Below are 23,604 nucleotides of genomic sequence, written 5' to 3' on the forward strand. Positions count from 1 at the left end.
AGCAATACAAGAGGATTTCTAAATACTTTGTAGGGATCTCAGTGCAATCTGCTGGTATGATCTAGTACAATGATTTGTGAACATACCAATCATTCTGAAGCAGAACATCAAGAAACAAATCATTGACTGCCAAACCCATCTTTATTTTTCCATAGAGTCCAATGTTACTTTTTAGCAAAAGAAAAATACATTTTTTACATAATCCTTTTTGAGGCATTTGTAGTTTTTTGATATCTCTTTGCTGGATTGACTTGAAGAAACATTCAGCAGCAAGTCATCTGTCATATATGGGTCTCTTGTTGACTGTTGCAGGAATGCTTATTTGCAATAGCTGCAACTTCCAGAACTTTGGTTAACTAAGATACTCAAGTCTCCACACTACTCAAACAAATATCAATATTATTTTTCTTTTTAAAATACATTATTGATACATTTTAATTGTAAAAAATAGACAAAAACAGTACACTATTCTTATCCCTATCACTCATTAAAATTGACTGAAGTATGCATATACAATATTCCTCTTCTTTAAACTATGTCTATTATGTTTGCCATCTTCCCTTCCAGTAAAAAAAAGCCTATAGTTACAATATCTCGTTTCCTTTTTCACATAATCTGTAAACAGTTGCCAGATATGTATATACATTTTATAGTTTCTTTTTAACAAGTCTGTTGATTGATCTTTAATTCAAACAGATCCATTTTCCATCCATTCTACAATATTATTTTTTCATGTACCAATTTTTAAAAATACATATATGAAAAACCTCTTTTCTTACTGAAATATCATACTATGATTAAGTAGCTTAGCAAAATTAGCTTTCAAATAACAGATTGAGCTTGCTGGCTTCCTGGAAAAGAGTGCCATAAGCACCAACAAAAATGGAACCGACGTTTACTGCTACTTCTATAGCAATCCTTGATTTCTCTATGTTTGGTGGCACAGAGGGCACAAGACTGAAAACACAGCAAAATATGTTTAAGAGATTTGTACATCTTGAATATCTGGCTTGAAGAACAACTTAGAAACAGGTCATCTATCAGGCTTAACTTGCTGCTAAATCAATATTTGCAGTGTTTAATCATTGAAACTATTTTACAGGTTTACACTGGTAGCAACAACAACAAAATCCATAAAAAGTTCTGTAATATTGTGATATCAACAAGTAATAAGTATATGTACTACTGTTTCTTTTCAGAAATTGTAGTCAGTGTTTTGAAATCTTCCAGCAGCAGGATAAAAACAGTAAAATAGAAACACCAAAACTGTTCTTAAAAATAGCAATAGCACTTCTTTTTATTTTAGATAATGTGTGTGTTATCCTTCCACTATGTAAACAGCATTCGAAGTTGCTTATAACAGTTTTAAAACAGATCTCCAAATATAATACAGAAAATGGTAAAAGCAATTTTTAAGAAACAAAAGGAGCAACAAATCTAAAGACAAGATATACAGATATTGAAAAGTGGAATACAAGCTTAATTTTTTAAAACAAATCTTAGTTTTTGAGATAGTCAGATAGTCCTGATGTAAGAGTTCCCTAATTTAAGTGCAGGCACAGGAAAAAACCTACACACAGTTTACACACAGACACAAACAAAACCATTCTTCCCGTAGGCATCATTAGAAAAGGACATTGTTTCCATCAGTTTAGGAAGAATGACTCATTTGACCCAAGCAATTAGTGCTTTGAAGGCCTATCCACACTGGCTGAAAGTTCTGTTACCTTCCAGGACTTTTTGTTTCAGTTGTAGCTGCAGATCTCTCTTCCAACTTCTAAACATTTCTTGAGATATCTTGGGATTGCTATTTCAAAGTAGCATTTTCCCCCAGAACTTCAGATCTTCATGGGCTGAAAATAGTCTGGGATAAGTCAAATGTATGCTTCTCCAAAAAAAAAAAAAACCCAGAAAGAATAGGAACAAAACCTGGACTTTTAATCAGTGTGAATGATTAAAGCACAGAATTCCATAGCACTGAGCCTTGGTACTTAATGTGGTATCAGATTGATAATTCTGCAGTGTGGCTACAGCCTTGGTCCTATAGTCATGCAGCCCTCCAAATATTGAAATTGCAAGTCCCAGCATTCCTCATTATTAAAGCTGATGTGAAGTGTAATACAGCAACATCTGGGGGCTGCATGATTCCTCTTGCCCTGGACATAGTCCTATATTAGTAATTTGCTTCAAGTATGATATTATAGACTCGAGAATTTCATCTTAGATCTCCAACTGCACTTTGTCTTTGTTCCCTCATGCTGCGAAAGGGAGAGGTCTCTGCAAAAGGAGTCAATATCTTTCATTAGAAAATATTTTGGACAACTGTTCAAAAGACTTGGGATACACTTAGCCTGATGTGTTTCATTAAAAGACACAACCATATATTTGTGAAGAGAAGATTGATTTTTCAAGTCACTGCAGAAGAGGTTCAGTGCAAGAGTGAACATACATTCGGAGTTTTTGTTGTTTTCAATTGTTTTTTCGCAAACTGAATCGCAAACTGTACTCATATGGCTTTGGCTGAGAAAAATGATTTTATCCGCCATCTCTTTCTGAGAAGCAAGCCACTGCACTGGTCCTGTTTCAGCAATTTTCCTTCTTTGCCATACATCTATTACGACATCGCTCCGGCAACGTTCATGAAGAAATTCAGCAAACACAAGGACTATATGTTGGAAACAAGCATCCAGGGAATATACAATAAGGATTCTGATAGGTATTGGTTTCACCTTATGATAGAAAAAAATCCAGTTTTTGGCTGTACCTGTTAAGAAAATTAAAAGCACACACTGTTAAAGCCTTCTGGAACAAACAGATTTAAGTAGCTTTAAAAAATAATTTGTTATCCTGGGCATTTAAAGCAATTTTCTACAAATGCATATTTTAAAAAGATAGATGAGAGAGAGAGAGAAATGTATTGACAAGTGACAGTATAGTGCTGTGGTTTGAGTGCTGGATTATGCCTTTGAATACTAGGGTTCGGATCTTCTCTCGGCCATTGAAACCTACTGTGTTACCTTCAGAAAGACACACTGTCAGCCACAATAAGTCTACAATAAGATTACTTTAGGGTCATTGTAAATAGGAAACGACTTGAAGGCACACAAAAAGAAATACAGAAACCAGTATTGTCTAGGAACATACAATGTAACACATGGGGTGTGATCCAGTGGCACACATTCACTGTGGCCATCTGCACTAATATAAAATTCCTCTGCAAATCCAGATGCAAGAGAAGAGGGGAAAGTGCTCAAGGATCACTGGATCTGATCAAAAGCATGTGATATTATAATGGATCCAAAAAGATAAGCTGAGAGACAAATTTATCACAATAGAAAAGACTATTCCAATTGACTGATTTCAAATATACTTATTTTTGCAGAAAGGGAATAAATGAAAGCCAAATGTTAATAAAGCTTTGTTTCTTCTATACCTCAAACATTTGAGGAGGTGTGAGATGACATTCCCACACATACCCATGATGAAATAACCCACTGACTGCCAGTAGCCGCCCCAAAGCCCCATGGCAGTCTGGCAGTGGCAACAGGAACATCCAAGATAAGGTGTCTGTCCTGTGGGGCCAAACCAGTTTTAGCCCCACTGGATGGTGGGAACTCTGCACCACTACAGCTGTGGGACAATGATAGGAAGTGCAACTGTCCACAAGGCAAATCCAGAGTATTACTATTCCAGATCAGCCTCAGTAATATGTATAGATGTGCCTTATGGTGACTAGAGCCCTCGGGGGCACAGCGGGTTAAACCACGGAGCTGCTGAACTTGCTGACCAAAAGGTCAGTGGTTCAAATTCGGGGAGAAGGGTGAGCTCCCGCTATTAGCCCTAGCTTCTGCCAACCTAGCAGTTCAAAAATATGCAAATGTGAGTAGATCAATAGGTACTGCTCCGGTGGGAAGATAACAGCGCTCCATGCAGTTATGCTGGCCACATGAACTTGGAGGTGTCTACAGACAACACCGGTTCTTAGAAATGGAGATGAGCCCCAACACCCAGAGTCGGAAACAACTAGACTTAATGTTAGGGGGAAATCTTCACCTTTACCTAAGTATGGTGAATCATCATATGTTATAGATTGCAATCTGTGGAGTAGCTCAGTCAACAGAAAGCAGGTTCTAAAATGGTCTTATGGTTTTTCTCTTTAGAATGAAAGAAACTCTTACCATGCTTCCTTTTGAAATACAGTACAGCTGCAAATGTGCATATGATCAGAAGTAAAGCCACTGATATGCAAACATATTTGCCTGGCAAAGCTATTTCAGGTTCATCTAGGGTAGAAAAATTAGACTTATAAATAAATGCTCATGAAACAACTTCAAACAGGTAAAATTTTACTCCTAATAAGAGAGAAATGCATTGTCAATTTTATGAAGGGATAGTAAGATGCAAATAGATAGGCTAGTGTACACTGATAAAAATTTTTGTTTGGCATCACATTCTCCCAGTCCACATTGGCCCTGTTGACCCTACACACATCGTGCACATCATGGTGAAGTTTGTGTAGTAATCAAGAATTAAACGAAACCTCTAAATTCAGAGACAGTATATTCTCAGTATCAGATGATGGCAGTAATAAAAATAATATGTAGAACAAAGTCAGCATAAAAGTTGCTATATTTTTAGATTTTTTATGTATAACAGTCATCACTATTTGCAGCTACATCACATTACATCATTGCTAAAATCTCATATATCTTTGCACATCCATATTTATGTTTGCATCCCCATAATAATCAGGGGAGGGGTTGTCCTATTAAACCTCTTCTTTGGGCATGATTTTAGCATAAAAATGAGTTGTACATTACTTCAGTTCAAAATCTATCTTCTAATTGGGAGCTTTCTCATTATTTGCTTCTCCTGCCCAATACTCATGGGTATCTGTTTACACACTCCATTATGCATCAAGAAAGACACAATGCAGAAATATGAGAGAGAGCTGGGCCACAGAGGGCTATGCCAATCAGGTGTCCACACAAATAAGGGTGATCTATTGCTTTATTTCTTGTGTGTAGACTTCCCAGAAGATCCTGGATGGCTAGTACTTGGAAAAGGATGCTGGATCAGAGTCTAATTCACCAGGGTTACTCCTAATTATTTCCTGCTTTTCTCCAAGTGTCCACACATAGAACTGGGTGAGGATTTAAACCAGTGCTTCCTCCTTATCTTAGTATGACTCTCTGGCTATAGTTCACCATCTCTATCAATGAATCAAAAGTATGAATGTCCTAACTGACCTGATCTAGTACATTGTTCTTGATACTCTGAGTGTCTTCGGCAGTTACCTCGACATCTTGGAAAAAAAGGAATTAACTGTGGGAGAAAGAAAGCCATGATTAGTATAGAACTAGAGTACAACTCCTATACACACAGGAGTGATACATGCATCTAACACAATATGTCATTTCTAGGAATTTCCTATGTCCTCAATGCATGCATTTGCCAGGGGTTACTATAGAGTTTGCTGGAGGAGCTAGCAAATTTCTAGAGATGATCCCTCTAACCAATGAGACATTTTAGTATTGCCTGAGAATTTGTGCCCCCCCTCCCATTCAAACGTAACACAAAAAGAAAGTACAGTGCAATCCCACACATGCATTCTTAGACAAGAACTACAGTACGTTAATGATTGAATTCCTGTGGTACCTCATTTAAGAATAAGTGACATTTAAATCAAGTGTCTCGCTTTAGAGTACATGAAAAACTATTATTCATGTGTGTAATAAATGTGAAATACAAAAAGACAGAACAGTGCAACTTGTAGGGAATTTGTTTCTGCTGCTGCTGTTGCGTTCTTTTTAAAAAGAAAACTATTCCCAGAAGAGCAGACATTCTAACCTGTTGTAACAAGAACAACTTAGTTTCATAAATATTGTGGCACATTAAGGACTAACACGTTTTATGTGACATAAGCTTTCATGGATGAAGTGAGAGCTAATCCCTGAAAGCATACAAACAAATATGTTAGCCTTTGAAGTGCTACAATTGTTTTTATTTTTTTCTAACAATATTTGAACCCTTGGGGTGGGAGCAGCTACATAGGATTTGAAGAACATCCATTTCCACCACTATATTTCTATTCTAAATTCCTCTCCCACAGATAAAAGAATAACCTCACTTTAAATATAATCACTAGCAGAAAGTAATGCACATGAAATATTCACTGGAAACAATATGTAAAATTCTCATGGATTATTAATATAGTTTTTCTTTTTAGTTAATCTTAAAACCTTACATCTATAAAGATTTTGCTCCTTTGATCATTCACTGGCATTCTTTTAGAAATCCTCGTATCATTCCCCTGTGACATGGAAAAATCCAGAAAAAATATATTATATAAATTTTACTTGTATAATTTTTTAAAATAATAATAATAACACTTACATGTACAATACCTTTTATTTTTACACTTTACCCAAAGGCTTTACCTATAAGACTCTTTAAAACTAATATTTTACTTTTTAACTAATCCCCATTTTGTATCTTATGAACAAGAAAATACCTTAGATGTAAACACATCAAGTACTGTGGGATCACTGAATATATCAGATTCATAAAGGAGGATTTTATATTCAGGACAAAAGCGACTAGCTGTAAAATTCACTTCCACTTCTGATTCTCTGTAGCATATAGTTATATTTGGGTCCCACAAACTTCCTGAGAAATACAAAGAAATGTCAGGTTATTTCAACTAGTCGACTCACTAAGTCAGAATGTACAATGATTTTATTCATTCTTAAAAGTCAAAACATCATGGCACCAAGGCAAAAAAAGGTAAAAAGTGTGCCTAGCAACACCTCACAATTAGGCATGTGGGTGACAAGTGGACAGAAGCCTAGGACAAAATAAATACACAAAATGAAATGAATGAAAATCCTATAGGAAGAAGGGGGGAAGAAAAATAGAATCACCAGGATAGGGGAGATCTCAAGGGCCATTTAAGTCCAACTCCTTGCCAATGAGGAAATGCAGGGGTAAAACATTCCTTGAAACCTGAGAAATAAAAACATGGCAGAAGCTGCAACAGTTAGAAATGAAGTAAGTTGGAAAGTAGCGACCATGTGCCAGGATGAGCATATAGGTACACTTAGCTTTAGAATAGGAGTGGAGAACATGTGCCCCTCTATATGTTGGGAAACTAAAGCTTCAGCATCCTTTACCAGTGGCTATTCTGGCAAGGCATTACAGTCCAGTATTTGGAGAGGGTTGTATTTTTCTCAGCCTTCTCTAGATGCTCTACACATGTGCAAAACATAACAATTGGACCCTGAAAACTAAATATTAAGAACCAAGTATTGACCCTGGTCAAAAAACTGCCTTGTCTCGTCTGACCCAAAGTAATTAGTATTCCTGCAATTGTGAAACACTGGGTTTTCTGGGTCACTAGTATTTAGAAATATTATTTGAAGTTAGAGAGATTGTTCTATCTTGTTAAGGACAAAAACATTAGTAAAAATGACTTAGAGCTTACCTTTTTCTATGCAGGAGTTGCAATGTTTCAAAATGTCATTTTGACAATCTACATTGAAATAAAGAGTTAATTTATATATTTAGATATTGTGAAAACTTTTCCCATCAAGGGGTGCAAACTAGTAAAAATATTTCAATTACTGTAGCACTAAATTAGGAAGCATGTGCTGGCAGTATGCGCTGTTCAACATTACCTTGGTAGCAGTGGGTGGAATCCTGTTGCCAGGATGGCACTGAGATGGGGGAAGGGGATAGAGTCTTAAACCCTTTGCCCATACAGTGCTCTCAGTCCACTAAAATGTGTTTTATATAAGTTAAAGGGAAAGGAAAAGGAGGAACGGTTGGCTGCTACATTGTGTTTAGTTTAGCCTCTAGCCTCACAAATTAGAAATGTCTTTCATGAATTTATGTAACAAAGTTTTCAAAAGTTACACGAAGGGCCTTTCTGCACATTACACAGTTGCACACCTATCACCACTTGCACACAATATGATATCCACATTCATATATTCAATTGGTTTTAAAAAGCTTTTTACATTGAGGAAAGTTTTGCCAGATCCAAACCATTATTTTTTTTGTGCTGTAAATATGTAACATACATATTAATGGTATCAAATCTTGCCCTCCTTTTAACTATTATAGGAAAGTAATTGTCAGGTTAATTTATTTCAGCAGTATTTGTTCGGTTACCTGGAGAACGTAGGTATGCTTTTTTTGTTGGATGATCTTCATTTAAATTTGCTGGCGGTAGATTATAAGCAGAAATAATGTATTGTTTATTCTCTTCTACAGGAAATCCAACATAGTGAAATTGCCACTGAAAAGAAACAAGCATTCAAGGTCATACTGTCCTTTCAGAGTTTTCCAAACTATGCTGTATTTTTACATACATGTAAAATTAAGGTGCCAGAATGCAAGCAAACAAAAGTGCTGTGCAAAATCATATCTCTCATTTTCCACACTCCACTAGTGTCAGCCTTGTGCCAAAACAAAGCATTGAGTTGGACATGATGCCAAGGATGGTCCTACAAGGAAGTTTGGTGCAAGAATTGTTGATATGGTTGGGGTTGCTGTGTGTTTTCTGGGCTGTATAACCATGTTCCAAACGTATTCTCTCTCAACGGTTTGCCCACATCTATGGCAGGCATCCTCTGAGGTTGTGAGGATGCCTGCCTCCACATTCACACTGGCCTCCAACAGAAAAGCGGTCTTTCCCCAACCCTCGACCTTCCACAGATATATAAACCTTCCTTGCTTAGTTTTTCCATATACTTCACAATTCTGAGGATGCCTGCCATAGATGTGGGCAAAATGTCAGGAGAGAATACTTCTGGAACATGGCCATACAGTCTGGAAAACACACAACAACCCTGTGATTCCTGCCATGAAAGCCTTCGACAGCACACTGTTGATATGGTTGTAGGATTATTGGCCTGGAGTCTGTAAAATTAAGTGACTTGTATCAAAACTTAAGCTCAGGTTTAATTAATATGGTGCTCAGGTTCCTCCACAGTCTGCCATATCAGTGTACAATCTGGGTCAATTCAAAGCTTAGTTTGGGGAACATAATTCACTTACTTATTCATTTATAAATATATTGGCAATATACATCCAAAGGTCTCTTGAAGGTATCTTCTACCCAAACAAAGTAGATGTATTAAGAATCTGGCATGTAGAAGAGCTTCCTATTAACCATTAGAAGAACAAAATATTAAAAACTAGAACAAAAGCAAACATCAGTTTTTAGATCTTTTAAAAAATCTTTACTAAAATTCATATGATCCACCAGCCAGAATCAAGGGCAAAGCAATGAAGCCAAATAACTGGGTGCCCTTGAAATTGACCCGGGCTGTGGCGCAGGCTGGAGAGCAAGCAAGCTGCAACCAGCTGCAATGAATCACTCTGACCAGGAGATCATGAGTTCAATGCCCGCTCGGAGCCTATGTTTGTCTTGTCTTTGTTCTATATTAAAAGGCATTGAATGTTTGCCTATATGTGTAATGTGATTCACACTGAGTCCCCTTTGGGGTGAGAAGGGCGGAATATAAGTGCTGTAAATAAATAAATAAATAAATAAATAAATAAATTCAAAATCTAGAGGTCTATTCTCAGCATCACAATGAAACTGAGCCAACAACTCTTTCATACTCAAGTCTACTTTTGGTTTCCTTAAGCCTTTTTTCCCTTTAGAACCTAATTAAGGCTGGAGAAAGTCAGATCAACTGGAAGATGGAAAATGCTGCTGGCTTAATACAAATCTACTTGCTCTATCAAATCTACTCTTAAGCTGGGATACTTAAATAAGAAACTATCTCCCTCTAAGAATGGGTGCGAGCTCTAAGATCTGCTGGGGAAGCCCTCCTCTCGGTCCCACCTCCGTCTCAAGTGCAGTTGGGGACAAGGGAGAGGGCTTTCTCGATGGTGGCCTCTCAGCTTTGGAATGCCCTCCCCAGAGAAATGAGGCTAGCCCCCACACACCAATGTTTTCAGAAAAACTTGAAAGCATGACTCTTCATGTAGGCCTTCGAATTTGATTAAAACATCAGTTAAAAATTGAGGACCAAGCAAACTGTTTGACTCCTGCACTTTATGTAACCAAAATTGATACGGCTTATTTTTAGCTGCAGCTTGCTGTGTTTTATTGAATATTTTATTCAATAAAATATTGAATAAGGGTTTTATATACTGTTTTATATATAATTGTTTTATGTAAATTGACACTGTTATATGTATTTCACTATACCTTGTGTATTCTGTTACACTACTACTTGCTTTTGTAAGCCACCCCAAGTCCCTTTTGGGATATGGTGGAGGGATATAAGTATTATTATTATTTTGGTTTCACCACATAAATTTCCACTTGTTATTCAGAACTAAAATATACATCCTATAAATATATGCCTTCCAGAATGGTCATTTGCTAGCTTACATGATACTAATCTAGCCGTAGATTCCCAAAGAACAAACTGGAAATGAACAGAAACAGTAGTGATGTCAATATAACATCTCTGAATTGGTTCCATCCAGTTCCAAGGACTGAGAAGATCATTTTAATTGGACCCACCATCCTGTGGAGGAATCAAGCTGCTCCAAGACTTAACTCTCATCAAGAAGTAGTCAAATTATGACAATGCAGAAAATATCTATCCATACTGACTTGTATTTTGACATATATAGTATACTTCATGCAAATTGTGATCCGTTACTGCCATTGAGCCAATTATTTATGCTGTTGTGTGACTTTCATGGCAACGGTTCCCCAGGCCTTGAGCCACCCTGCATTAAGTATCCCCAGCCTTGCCATTCCAACAGTAAACTTTAAAACACGAGTTACAATAATGTCTAAATTTTACTGAATATTGTTCTGAACCACATATATCTGCTCTTTCAGCTCATCAATCAAAAGTCATATGGGCTGATATTGCTAAAATATGGGAGAATCCTGTTCCAACACAGAGATCTGTACTAACACCATACTGGCAGAAACTAGCAAAGACTTGGAATGATTACTAAAGAAAGCCAATAAAAAGTGCAACAGCAAGTTTACAGCTGAGCATTAAGAATACTAAACAAATGCCACAGGTTATTTAAATTACTTTAAAGAATGACAAAAACATTAAAATGGTTCAATTTTTGTCATACCTTGGCTCAGTCTTTAATCGGACTGTAATCAAGAAATCAGGGGAAAAAAAACTTATGCTAGGAAAGGCAGCTATGACGGAACTAGACATAATTCTGAAGTGTCAAGCTATCTCATTGAATACTAAATTTAGGATTGTCCATATTATCATATTTCCTATTTCTCTGTATGATTATGAAATCAGAACACTAAAGAAAGATGGTAAGAAGAAAATAATTCAAAATGTGTTGATGCAAAGCTGTCAGAATTTAAGACATAACTTAAGACCTATCTCTTCTGGCAGGCCTACCCAGTCAATTTTAACTTGTGAATTTTAACTTGCATTTCATCAGTGGATTTTTAATTTTATATTTTAACTCTGTGTATCTTGTTGTATGTGTTTTAATATTGTTTTATCTCTTATTTTAACAATGTTATACCCTGCCTCAAGCCACAGGGAGAGACAGATTATAAATAATAATAATAATAATAATAATAATAATAATAATAATAATAAATTATTATTATTATTATTATTATTACTAATAATAATACTACTATTATTACTGGTACAGTGAACTGATAAAAAACAAATCAATGGGTCCTATGAAGCTGAACTTTCCATAGAAACCAAGATGAATAATGAGCCTTTTGCATTTTGACCACATAAATAAGAAGAAATGACTCACTCAAAAAAAATGCTTGGTAAGATAGAAGGCAGCAGAAAAAGACTGCATTTCAGATGGATCAACTCAATCAAAGAAGCCACAACATGAGCAAAACTCTTGAAGATCGGGTTATTTAGAGGCTGCCTATTCATGGGATTTTCATAAGTCAAAGTTGACTTGACCACAGTTAACAACAGTCCAACAGTGGCCTAGTACCATACCCTTTAAAAATATACTTACATTCTGAAGATCAGGTCTGGTTTGGTTTTGAAACTTTCCTATGTAATGGCATCTAACACAGTATGGTCTTCCAGGTGTCACACATATTTTGGTGGCATTCAGATACAAGATACTGGCTGGAAATAAGAAAGAAGGGAAAGAAGCAGAAGACCCAAGATTAGTTCAGATACAGCTACTGAAAGATGTTCTAAATGAATAGTTAAACAGTAGCAGAACTACATTTCATTGTGATCTCTGTTTTCTGTCTTGTTTGTCTGTACAGTACGAATGGTGGTAAAAGCACATCTGTTGTATGCAGATTGCCTTTCCATAGGGAAATCAAGTATTTTGTGTATGCAACTGAAGCAGGGACCATAAAATGAAAGACACGGAAAGCAAGGCAAAAAAGCACCACAGTGTTTCTTCACTGAACGAAACATGCAGAATAATCACAGGATGCCTTAAACCTACACCTGTTGATAAACTCTACAAGTTAGCTGGCATTGCCCCCCCCCCCATGTGCAACAGGAAGTTGCTACTAACTGTGAGAGAAATAAGGTTGAACATTGTGAAAGCCACCCACTGCATGACTATCAGCCTCCTCCCAGTAGACTCAAGTCAAGGAGGAGCTTCATGAGAATCTCTACTCCTCTTGATGTTCCCCCAGCAACAGCAAGGGTGTCCCTCTGGGCAGCTAAACCAGGCAATCCCAACTGGATGGCCCCCCATGAGGGTCTGCCTCCAGGGGCAAACCAAGAATGGGCAATTTGGAAGTCCCTAAATAGACTGAGAAGTGGAGTGGGCAGATCAAAAGACAACCTGGCAAGATGGCACTACCTGGAGGAATCCTCCACCTTGTGTGACTGTGGAGCAGAACAAACAACTCCTCATATGTATGCTTGCCCACAATGCCCTGCCTCATGCATGAAGGAGGAGTTGTTTAAAGCTACAGACAATGCAATTGCTGTTGCCCACTTTTGGTCTAAAACTATTTAGATGTTTGTGATTCCTTTATTTTATCACTTTTCAACTTATTTATTATGCAATGCTTTTGACACGAAATTTAAAAAAAAACGAGGGGTGCTTTCAGACACACATTAAACCCGCTTCTGAACGGGTTTAAGAAACCTGCTCTGAAGAGGATTTAAGTCACCACAACCTGGGGGGAAATGGGCTTTCCTGTGGGTAACTATTATGCTGCAATGGAGTCACTCCACATCCCCCTCTAAAAGTCTTAAAAATACAGGAAAACTTACCGGGTTTTGGCTCTTGGAATGTGCCAATGTTGTGCAAGAAGGCTGTTTTGCCTCCCCGCACTCCCCACCCCCTAGAGCAACATTGGTACATTCAAGGAATCCTCTGGAGGCCTAATGGTGGCCTGGTAAGTTTCCCTGTACTTTTAAGGCTTTTAGAGAAGGATTTGGGGAGGGGGTGGCTGCCCACTTCTTTGGGGTCATTGAGCCCAAAGAAGCGAATTGGGCTGTCCCCACAGGGCCCGTAGCCCATTAGAACCAGGCCTTTCAGGAAGGCCCAGATCTACCGGGTTATCTAATTAATTCAAGATAAAGCAGGGTTTCCCTGCTTTGTCTTGAATTAATTTGCTTTTACCACATGCATTGTTTGGGCACCTCTGGTAAAAGCATGAGAGCGTGCGCATTTTGGGCCCTGCCTGGATGGGCCCAAGAGTTTCTAGGAGAACATATACTTCAAGGGAATATTCGCTCGCAACTTGCTTTTTGTTCATGTACATTTTACACCAAAATGGCAAAAGTGTGCATACAATCACACCACTGAACATCATATTTGGGGAGAGATCTATAGGTAAGGCATATGGCTAAAACAAAAATATATACTAGATCTAGTGGCAGCCAAATCCGTTAAAAAAGGATCAGTAGCATTTTTATTATTATAGTGATGCTTTTATACATCTCAACAATAATCATTCCAAACACTAAAAAAATTACTATAGTATAACAGATGCTAACACAATACAACACATACAAACACATTACACCACCCTTTCCCTGCCTTATTTCACAAAATGCAGATTAACATGAATAATAATAATAATAATAATAATAATAATAATAATAATAATAAAAACTTTATACCCCACCACCATCTCCCTACAGGGACTCAGCACGGCTCACATGGGACAAGGCCCAAACAATACAACTTAGCAAAAACCACAGCATAAATACAATTCACAATATAAAAGATAAAACAGTAATATGATAAGACAAGAATTTACAACCATTAAAATATCAATCAACCAACCAGGTACAGAATACCCATTCCTAAAGCTGAAAACGCAAGTGCAAATAGTAATTCTTCCTTATTTATGCATAGTACATATTGATCTAGCTGTCTTTCTTTTGCAGAAGATTTTAGTTTAGCTTCCATGATCAGATACAATCTGGTGCCTTCAGGGTATTTAGGAAATGACAGACTAAAACTGGAATTGGCAGAGAAATAGAGTTTCTATCAGGAAACGTAGCGTTTGCCCAAAATGAATTCTGGGGAACTTCTGCATATAGGTAGGGCATATATTTATTTCCACTTACTGTTTCACTCATGCTTTTGCTTTTGCAAATGAAGAAAATAATAATGTTTTTGCTTTTGCAAATGAAAAAAAATAATATAATGGCAGCATTCAGGTATACCTCTGCTGTATGCTAAAAAAAGAAATTAAATGACTAAACAATAGCCAAAAATGCCTAAGGCATAAATAAATTCCCTTAAAATGATTCTAGGCTGATAAAATGACTCTATTGTTGGGTTTGAAAAGGAAATACGGTATCTGGAACAAATAGGGGACACATCTACACTACTGAATTACTGCAGGTTGACGGTACTTTAACTGCCATGGCTCAATGCTATGTAATCCTTGGAGCTACAGTTTGGCAAGGCCCCAAAACTCTTTGGCAGAGAAGGTTAAATACCTTGTAAAACTACAACTCCCAGGATTCCATAGCACTGCATTATGGCAGTTAAAGTGATACCAAACCGCATTCAACAGTGTAGATACACCCTAAGAAAAGTCAGAGCAAAAAACATCGTAACAGAGCACATTATCTATGACCCAAGTGGAGCACAGCAGTTTTGCCATACGTCTATTGCCCTGCCATCAGACTTACCATCTGCCTTCAGAATCCATGTGATATTAAGCTGGCATATCCCATCCATCTCAACAATCTCAGCACTGATATTTGAAAGATCTGACGGTGTGAAATTGTGCTTCCTCCACAATTCAGGAGAAGGCCCTTGCAAAATAGAAGATTACAGTAGAGTTCTGGTTATCCGACTTCCAGTTATCCAACCTACCATATTATCCGACGTGCAGACATGGCTGTCACAGACTTTCCCTCCCAGCAAGCACCCAGAGCTGGGGAGAAGACCACTCTGCATTGCTAGGCAGCAACGCACAGTGGGCTTCTCCAAAGTGCCGGGTGCTTGCCTGGAGGGAAAAGTCTCGTCCCTCCGGCAAGCACACGGCACTTTGGAAAAGCCTGGTGCATGTTGCTAGGCAGGAACATACCCCGGGCTTCTCTAAACTGGGTGCATGCTGGAGGGACAAGACTCTTCCCTTCAGTAAGCACCCTGCACATTGGAGAAGCCCGGGGCATGTTGCTGCCTAGCAACATGCCCCGGGCTTCTACAGGCAGCAACATGCCCCATGCTCCTCTAAACAGGGTGTTTGCCAGAGGGACGGGATTCTTCTCTCCAGCAAGCACCCAGCTTGCTGGGAGGGATAATATGGCCTCCCTATTATCCAACAGTTTTGCTTATCCGACATTCGGCCCGCCCGTTTATGTCGGATAACCAGAACTCTACTATACAGTTTGTGCTTTTTGAGAGATCATCTATTTGTAATGATGTTTTAAAACAATAAGCATCAGTTACCATGAAAGTTTTATAAGCTTAGAAAAAGTCTGAAATGAACATTAGAAATATTATTGTATATAATTTTGATATTCATTAGCTTAAGAGGATGAAATGCAGAATTTTAAGGAAAAAAGCAACTTACGTTCAGAAGGAAAAGTGGACCTGTTGCTGATATTCCTAAAAAAGTTTTGTTTGTTTTTTTACTTTTTAAAAAATAACCAGATGCTCCTTTTGGATACCAAGTTAGTGCATATGAAGGTATGACTAGGGGTGCATCTACACTATAGGATTAATGCATCTGTACCATAGGATTAGTCTCTTGAAAACACTCTAGAAATCTACTGTGTTGAAAACATTTCCTGTGCCTTTCATTGACTACACTATGTGAAGACTTTCCTATTTGAAATAGCCTTAACTAAGCACTTTATGGCCGTATGAGGAATTTTAAATTGATTATAACTTTATTGTTTATAATATGGATGATACGATATAATACTAATAATATTAGTATTATTATTACTAATTATTATTATTATTATTATTACTAATATTACTAATATTGTAATATGATATAATACTAATAATACAATATAATAAGATTAATTATATATTATATTTTACCTGTAATATTACTAATAATATTACAATATATTGATACAGTACAATATAGTAATTTATTACCAGTATTGTACTATGCTAATATAATATTGTATGTAAATTTAATTTGTAAGCCGCTCTGAGTCCCTTTCGGGGTGAGAAGGGCGGCATATAAATGTAGCTAATAAATAAATAAATAAATGATGCTGTTGAGCATTCTTGGAGCTTTTATTATTTGTTTTTAGTTTTGATTTTATGTTACAATGTATATTTTAAGATTATGTGAGCCGCCTTGAGTCCACTTGGAGAAAGGCAGCATAGAAATCTCCTATACAAATAAAATTAATAAAATGCAGTTTGACACCACTTGAACTGCCATGGCTCAATTCTATGAACCCATGGGATTTGTAGTTTGGTAAGACACCAACAATCTTTGGCAGAGAAGGCTAAAGATCCTGGGAAACTACAACTCCCATGGTATCATAGCATGGCAGTTAACGTGGTCAAACAGCATTCTTTTTCTTGAAATAATGAAGAAAGCACATAAAAAACCCTGAATATGTTCGCACTTCCTAAAGACAACATTAAACTTCAATATTCTGTTTTTCATTTCTTAATTTGGATTCATTCTCCATTTTTCATTCTAAAAACTCCAAACAAATAATTTTAAACCTTTGTGACCAATGATCGAAACTAGTTTATTCTATGTATAAAATACGGCAATGGTAATAAGCATACAACCTATATACTGTGTTGCACTATTAACATCTAAAATGCTTGTTTTATTTATACATACCATTTTCTACATGACACACAATAAACTGTAAAAGGGAAAAAGATAACCAGAAATTAATTTTAAAGAAAAAAGAGAATGTTATAAAACTGTCACATGAATTTCAGATAACAGTGTTCACAGCAATGTCACTATCTTCTTTACCTTTGACTGTATTAAAGATACAGTAGACTCTCTGGCAGATTCAACACTGCCTTATATCCCAGGATCTGATCCCAGATTATCTTCTTCTCCCATATTATCAGGCAGTGTAGACACATATAATCCAGTTCAAAGCAGATAATCTGGGATCAGATCCTAGGATACAGAGCAGTGTAGATCCAGCCATAGGCCCCTTTGATACTGCCATATAAAATCCAGATTATCTGATTTGAACTGGATTATACAGCAGTGTAGACTCATATAATTCAGTTCAAAGCAAATAATGGGGATTATCTGATTTGATAATCTGGATTATATGGAAGTGTAGAAGGGGCCACAGTCAGTGTGACCTGCTCATTGTCATCCAAGAGGTTTTCATGATTGAGTAGCAATTCAAACCCTAGTCTCCAGAGTTCAAATCCAATGCTCAACCCACTACACTATGCTGGTTCCCACATTCATAAAGGATGGAAATAAGGGCTTTAGCTCAGTAACAGAATACCTGTTTTACTCATAAAAACTCACTCAATGTCAATGCCTGACATCTCCAGGAAAAACTGGAGGAAAACATGTCTGGAAGACCAGAGAATCCATCAATACAATCAGGGGCAGCTAACACCTCCCAACAAAGGAGTCCCTCAGGTAGGAATCAGCCAGGCCTTGAAGCCGCAAGGCCATCAAATGCTAATCAAGGTGAATAAATGCAACATTCACATGCTCCTCCAGCAGACAAGAGTTTTTTATCCCACACTGGACCTTCCACAGATATATAAACCTCACTAGCCTAGTTCCCAATATACCTCACAACCTCTGAGGATGCCTGCCATAGATGTGGATGAAACTTTAGGAGAGAATGCTTCTGGAACATGGCCATATAGCAATTCATCAGTACAATTCCTGATGGTCTGTTCCTACCTAAAACAGTTCCCCATCCTTAACTCTGTTAAGAAATGTGGGTGTACATCAGAACATATAAAAACTACAATTCATGCCGCTGAGCCTCTTAAATAACCCTTTTTTCCTTCCTAAAAAAGATGAAGAGCAACTTAAAGGCAGGGGATGTGAACATGGTGCATGTTTGACAGGGCTTTTGAAAAGAGAACTACTCTCTTCTGCTTTCCACTTTTGTGGGTTTCATGTCCATTGTTGCACTATGGTGCAACTCTGCTGCTGCCCTGAGCCATTTTTAATAGGGCCTGCAAGCCTTGCGAGACTGAGGATTGTACATCCCTATGAAAAATGGCGTAGGGGAGCAGCAGAGGCAGCAGGTAGGAGCAAAGAAAGGCAGTGAAGCTCAGGTGGAGAGACAGTGGGCAACTGGGCAGGTGGAGAAAGGAAGGGGAGCCCAGTTCCTGTCTTCCAATAGGCATGTATAGCAAGAGAAGAAGGAGTAAGCCTTCCAAAGCCCAGGAACTGGCAGCTGAGGTGTGCCCTGGCCACAAGAGAAAGAGACAGGAGACGAGAAAGTGAAAGAGTGAGTGAGTTGTAAGGAGAGTGAGTGGACAGGCACAGAAAAAGGTGGCGGTGGATGGGTGGGTGAAGATAAGGGCATGGGAGTCAGAGAGCCACTCCACAAACACACACAAACACACAAACACACACACACACACACACACACACACACCTGGACAGCAGTGACAGTATGTCATCTCACCCCAGCCCCTTACCATCCCTGAGAGTGTGCCAGAAATATTTGCATTTTTACATCAGGGTAGGGTGGGGGAGGCTGGATCACTAAACTTGCAAAACTGAAGGCCCAACTGTACATTTTTCTAATTCACAATCTAAGGCACACTAGAAAAACTAAGCTAAACAAAACCTACAGCTAAAACACAATAGTAAAAATCAAAACACTAACTAAAACACAAAATGGCTCTGACACCGCAATCCAAATTGTAATAATAGAAAAAAAATACAAAAGAAAAAATGTATTATTCTTCTATTATAGAGCAAACTAAATAATCCTACTAATTGCAAATAACTGTAACCTTAGACTGTTTATTGCTCAAAGTCTTTCAGAAAGTCTTTATTTGGTTTATCCTAACTTGGGTTTTAGTTTCACCATGGTAATTCAGCAACTTCTTCCATCATTGGTGCTTCAGTTCATTTCCAAGTTTTAGTAAACAATATTTTGCTGTTATTCCTACGTATGGAAGAACTCATCCATATTTACTATCCATTTCTTTAATCCATAATGCTCAACAAAAATATTTCTGATAACATAAAAAAATCTACCTATAAATTATTTTTGAATTAACATATAATTCTTAGACCATAGCTTTTGTCTTCTTTCAAATTCACCACATATGAAACAAAAATGTCCTCTTTATCTTAGCACGCCCAACATTGGTTTGCAACATTTGGAGATGTTTTTGACATCTTATTTGTGGGACTTGTTTCGAAAAGGTACCAAATCCATTTGAACAATTTTTACAGGAACACCCCAAAACGTGTTGAAGATACTTATTTATTATTTATTTACTAGGAAATTTCTTTACCGCCTTTCTCCAAGAACCCAAGGCAGTTTACAACAGCTAAGCATGAAATGTAAATTTAAGCCATTAAAATAATCCCATAGGGTAGCGTTGAATATGAAATTGTCATTAAAAGGAGTAAAACTATACAAAATTGTCAGGAAGATAAATATGATTATAAAGTGAAGTTACTAGGCTTCTGTCATCATTAATTAAAAGCTATTCCACATTGGGAAGGTTACAAAAAAAATTTCTAAAGGACAAGAGGATGGAAGTTGCTCTGATATGTATTTTTTTGCTATATAATGCAATTTTCCAAGCCCCGTAACAAAGTAAGTCAATACATTTTGATAGTTTTGTTCTGTACATAATATTCCACTTCTAGCCAACAAAGTGCTGCCACCTATAACTCATATCTCTATTCTTTTGGATTTGGTAGCTTCTGGAAACAAACTTGGTATTTGGAGTTGTGTACCATTTGTACCTGGAGCCAGCATGGTATACTGATTTGAATGTTGGACTGTCACTCTGGAGAACAAGGTTCAAATCCCTACTCGGCCATGAATACATTTTCTTTTTCTAAAAAAAATTACATGGAGTACATTTGACAGTGGGTTCTTGATATCAGGATCAGGGTTTGATTGCAGGATCCATCATGGATATCAAAATCCATGGATGCTCAAGTTGAGGTTGTAAAATGGTATTCCTCAAATAAAATGGCAAACTTGAGGTTTGCATTCTGGAATATATCTATCTATCTATTCAAGCCATGGATGGTGGAATCTGTGGTTGCAGAATCTGTGGAATAGAGGGCCAAGTATACACCTTTCTGAATAGGCAGAAGCCTGTGCATTCAGGATAAAGCAGGTTAGAGTTGTTCTCTTGGGAGAATGCAAAGGAGTCTGTTGATTATGTTTATTTCACTGCGTGACAGCAGTGAAAGGTTTATTGTGTTTCTTGTGGTATGTAAAGCAGAAAGGGTGGCACAGCAGTGATAAGAGCGTTTTGTTTGGGGTAAAGCAAAACACAGAAAGTCTTTGACCCTTCCTCCTCCAGTCCAAAATGTGACAAAAGAAAAAAATACACAAAATATTCTTCTACCACTACAGATCCAACTAAACAACCAAGCTAATTACTAATAACCATAAACATATATTTCCCCTTGCTCAAAAAGTCCATAAACAGTTTCCAAACTGTTGTCAAAGGCTTTCATGGCAGGAATCACTGGGCTGCTGTGAGTTTTCTGGGCTGTGTACGGTGATGTTCCAGAAGCATTCTCTCCTGACGTTTCACCCATATCTATGGCAGGCATCCTCAAGGGTTGTGAGGTCTGGTTGAAAACTAGGCAGGTGTGGTTTATATATCTGTGGAAGGTCCAGGGTGGGAGAAAGAACTCTTGTCTGCCTGAAGCAAGTGTGAATGTTGCAAGTGGCCAGTAAATAAAGAACAACGCTCAGTGCCTCATCACACTAGAGCATGAATCCACTTTAAATCCGGTTTCTGCCTCTGGCAGAATTCTGGGGTTTGTAGTTTGGTGAGGCCCAGGACCTGTCCGGCTGAGCTGTTTAAAGCCCCCTCCCTAAAGCGGATTTAAAGTGGATCCAAGCTCTGGTGTGATGCAGTCCGCAGAAGACAGGGGAATTCCAGACATGAAACAATAAGGACCAGTTAACACCTCTCAACAAAGGATTCCCCCAGGCAGGAAGCAGCCAGACTTTGAAGCTGCAATGCTATTCAATGCTAATCAAGATGGCCAATCCAAACATTCACTTGCCTCAGGCAGACAAGAGTTCTTTCTCCCACTCTGGACGTAAGTCCACAGATATATAAACCCCACCAGCCTAGCTTCCAGCAGACCTCACAACCTCCGAGGATGCCTGCCATAAATGGGGCGAAACGCCAGGAGAGAATGCTTCTGGAACATGGCCATACCGCCCAGAAAACTCACAGCAATCCAGTTTCCAATCTTTCAGAAAGGCTTTGGGGAGTAAATAAATCTGAGGATGACCTCGTTGATGCCTATTTGGAGAGCGGGCTCACAAAAGAGGTACAGTACCTTGGAAACCTCCAAACCTGGGGTGCCTCTGCACTGTAAACTGAATGCGGCTCGACCTCGCTTTTCCTCCCAGGGCTCCATGCGATGGGATCCTGGGAGTTACAGGGTTGTTGCATGTTTTCCGGGCTGTATAGCCATGTTCCCGAAGTATTCTCTCCTGACGTTTCGCCCACATCTATAGCAGGCATCCTCACAACCTCTGAGGATGCCTGCCATAGATGTGGGCGAAACGTCAGGAGAGAATACTTCTGGAACATGGCCATACAGCCCGGAAAACATGCAACAACCCAGGGATCCCGGCCATGAAAGCCTTCGAGAACACATCCTGGGAGTTGTGGTTGGATGAGGCACCCGGGCTCTTTGTCAGGGAAGGCGAAAGACCTTGCCAAAGGACACCCAACCCCCGTGATCCCAGCGTAGATCAAGTGGTGTCGAGCTGCATTCATTCTCTAGCGCGGCTGCCCTCGTGGGTGGCAGGACTCTGTGTGGGAGCGACTGGAGAAATGGGTTCCTCGAAGGCTGCTGGGGCGCCAAAGGCTTCGCTTACCGGCTGGGCTCCTCCCAAAGTCGGCGCCGCGCTCAGGAAGAGCAGCAGCCACAGCATCCCCTCCGCGCCAGGCGAGTTTCGGCGGCGGAGGCAAAACACTGGCTTTCTTCTCTGTCTGACCTGCGGGAAGATGGGGCTGGCGGGCTTCCGTGCCCCAATTTATGCCTTCCCGCCCCTGCCCCCCCCCCTCCCGCAGGCAGGCACCTCTCTCGCCACCAGTCAGTCGCTCGCCGTCGTCAAGCGCGGGGAGCCAGGCGCGCACCCTCTTCCTCGCTGGGAAAGGGCTCCCGATTGGCTTTCGAGGTCGCCCAACTGGGCCGGCTGCTTCCTTCCTCGGGGGAATCCCTAGAGCAGCACCTGCCTTGCCCCCAGTTGGCACACGTGAGTGGATTTCCCAATGTCCTCTTGTCTGCTTTTTTTGGCAGGCAAAAAAAAGTGGCAGCGGGGAGGAAAAAGTCGGCCCCTCTTACGCAAAACACACGAGATGATCTGCCTCTTTGAAAATGCCAATCAACTGGGTTTGATTAGGGCTCCATTTACACTGGCCTTTTCATTTATTTATTTATCGTATCAGAAGCAAAACCGAGGGTACAGTTGTAATGTATTTAGAAACACAAAGAAAGTCAAAAACTTGGCATGATACTAAATGTCCTTCGACCAGAATCTGGCCACTTGGAGTGCCTCTGTCGTGGCTGTAAGAAGGCTCTCTATTGTGCATGTGGGCAGGGCTCAGATCGCATTGAAGTCCGTGGTCTGTGGTTTGCTCTTCCCCACACTTGCATGTCACAGACTCCACTTTGTAGCCCCATTTCTTGAGGTTGGCTCTGCATCTAGGGGTGCCAGAGCGCAGTCTGTTCAGTGCCTTCCAAGGCGCCCAGTCTTCTGTGTGCTCAGGGGGGAGTCGCTCACCTGGTCTCAGCCATGGATTAAATTTCCGGGTTTTAGCCTGCCACTTTTGGACTCTCGCTTGCTGAGGTGTTCATGCAAGTATCTCTGTAGATCTTAGAAAGCTATTTTTTTATTTAAAGTGTTGGCATGCTGGCTAATATCCGAATAGGGGATGAGCCAGAGATGTCACTGCCTTGGTCCTTTCATGGTTGGCTGCTACTTCCCAGCAAATGTC

General features: G+C 39.0%; 1 protein-coding gene across 1 annotated transcript; it reads right to left on the reverse strand.

Moving 5' to 3' along the window:
• Positions 1-122: 122 nt before the first annotated feature.
• On the reverse strand, positions 123-22,662 carry il17rb (interleukin 17 receptor B). Its single transcript, XM_008105245.3, has 11 exons — positions 22,482-22,662; positions 17,267-17,291; positions 15,126-15,251; positions 12,010-12,125; positions 8,173-8,299; positions 7,484-7,531; positions 6,515-6,669; positions 6,248-6,313; positions 5,250-5,325; positions 4,179-4,283; positions 123-2,764 (listed from the first exon to the last, which is right to left on the reverse strand). The coding sequence occupies exons 1-11, from the start codon at positions 22,536-22,538 to the stop codon at positions 2,199-2,201; spliced, it is 1,467 nt and encodes a 488-aa protein (XP_008103452.1). The 5' UTR covers positions 22,539-22,662; the 3' UTR covers positions 123-2,198.
• Between the last annotated feature and the right edge of the window lie 942 nt (positions 22,663-23,604).

The sequence above is a fragment of the Anolis carolinensis genome, chromosome 2 (genome assembly GCF_035594765.1).
Source record: "Anolis carolinensis isolate JA03-04 chromosome 2, rAnoCar3.1.pri, whole genome shotgun sequence".
Classification (NCBI taxonomy): Eukaryota; Metazoa; Chordata; class Lepidosauria; order Squamata; family Dactyloidae; genus Anolis; species Anolis carolinensis.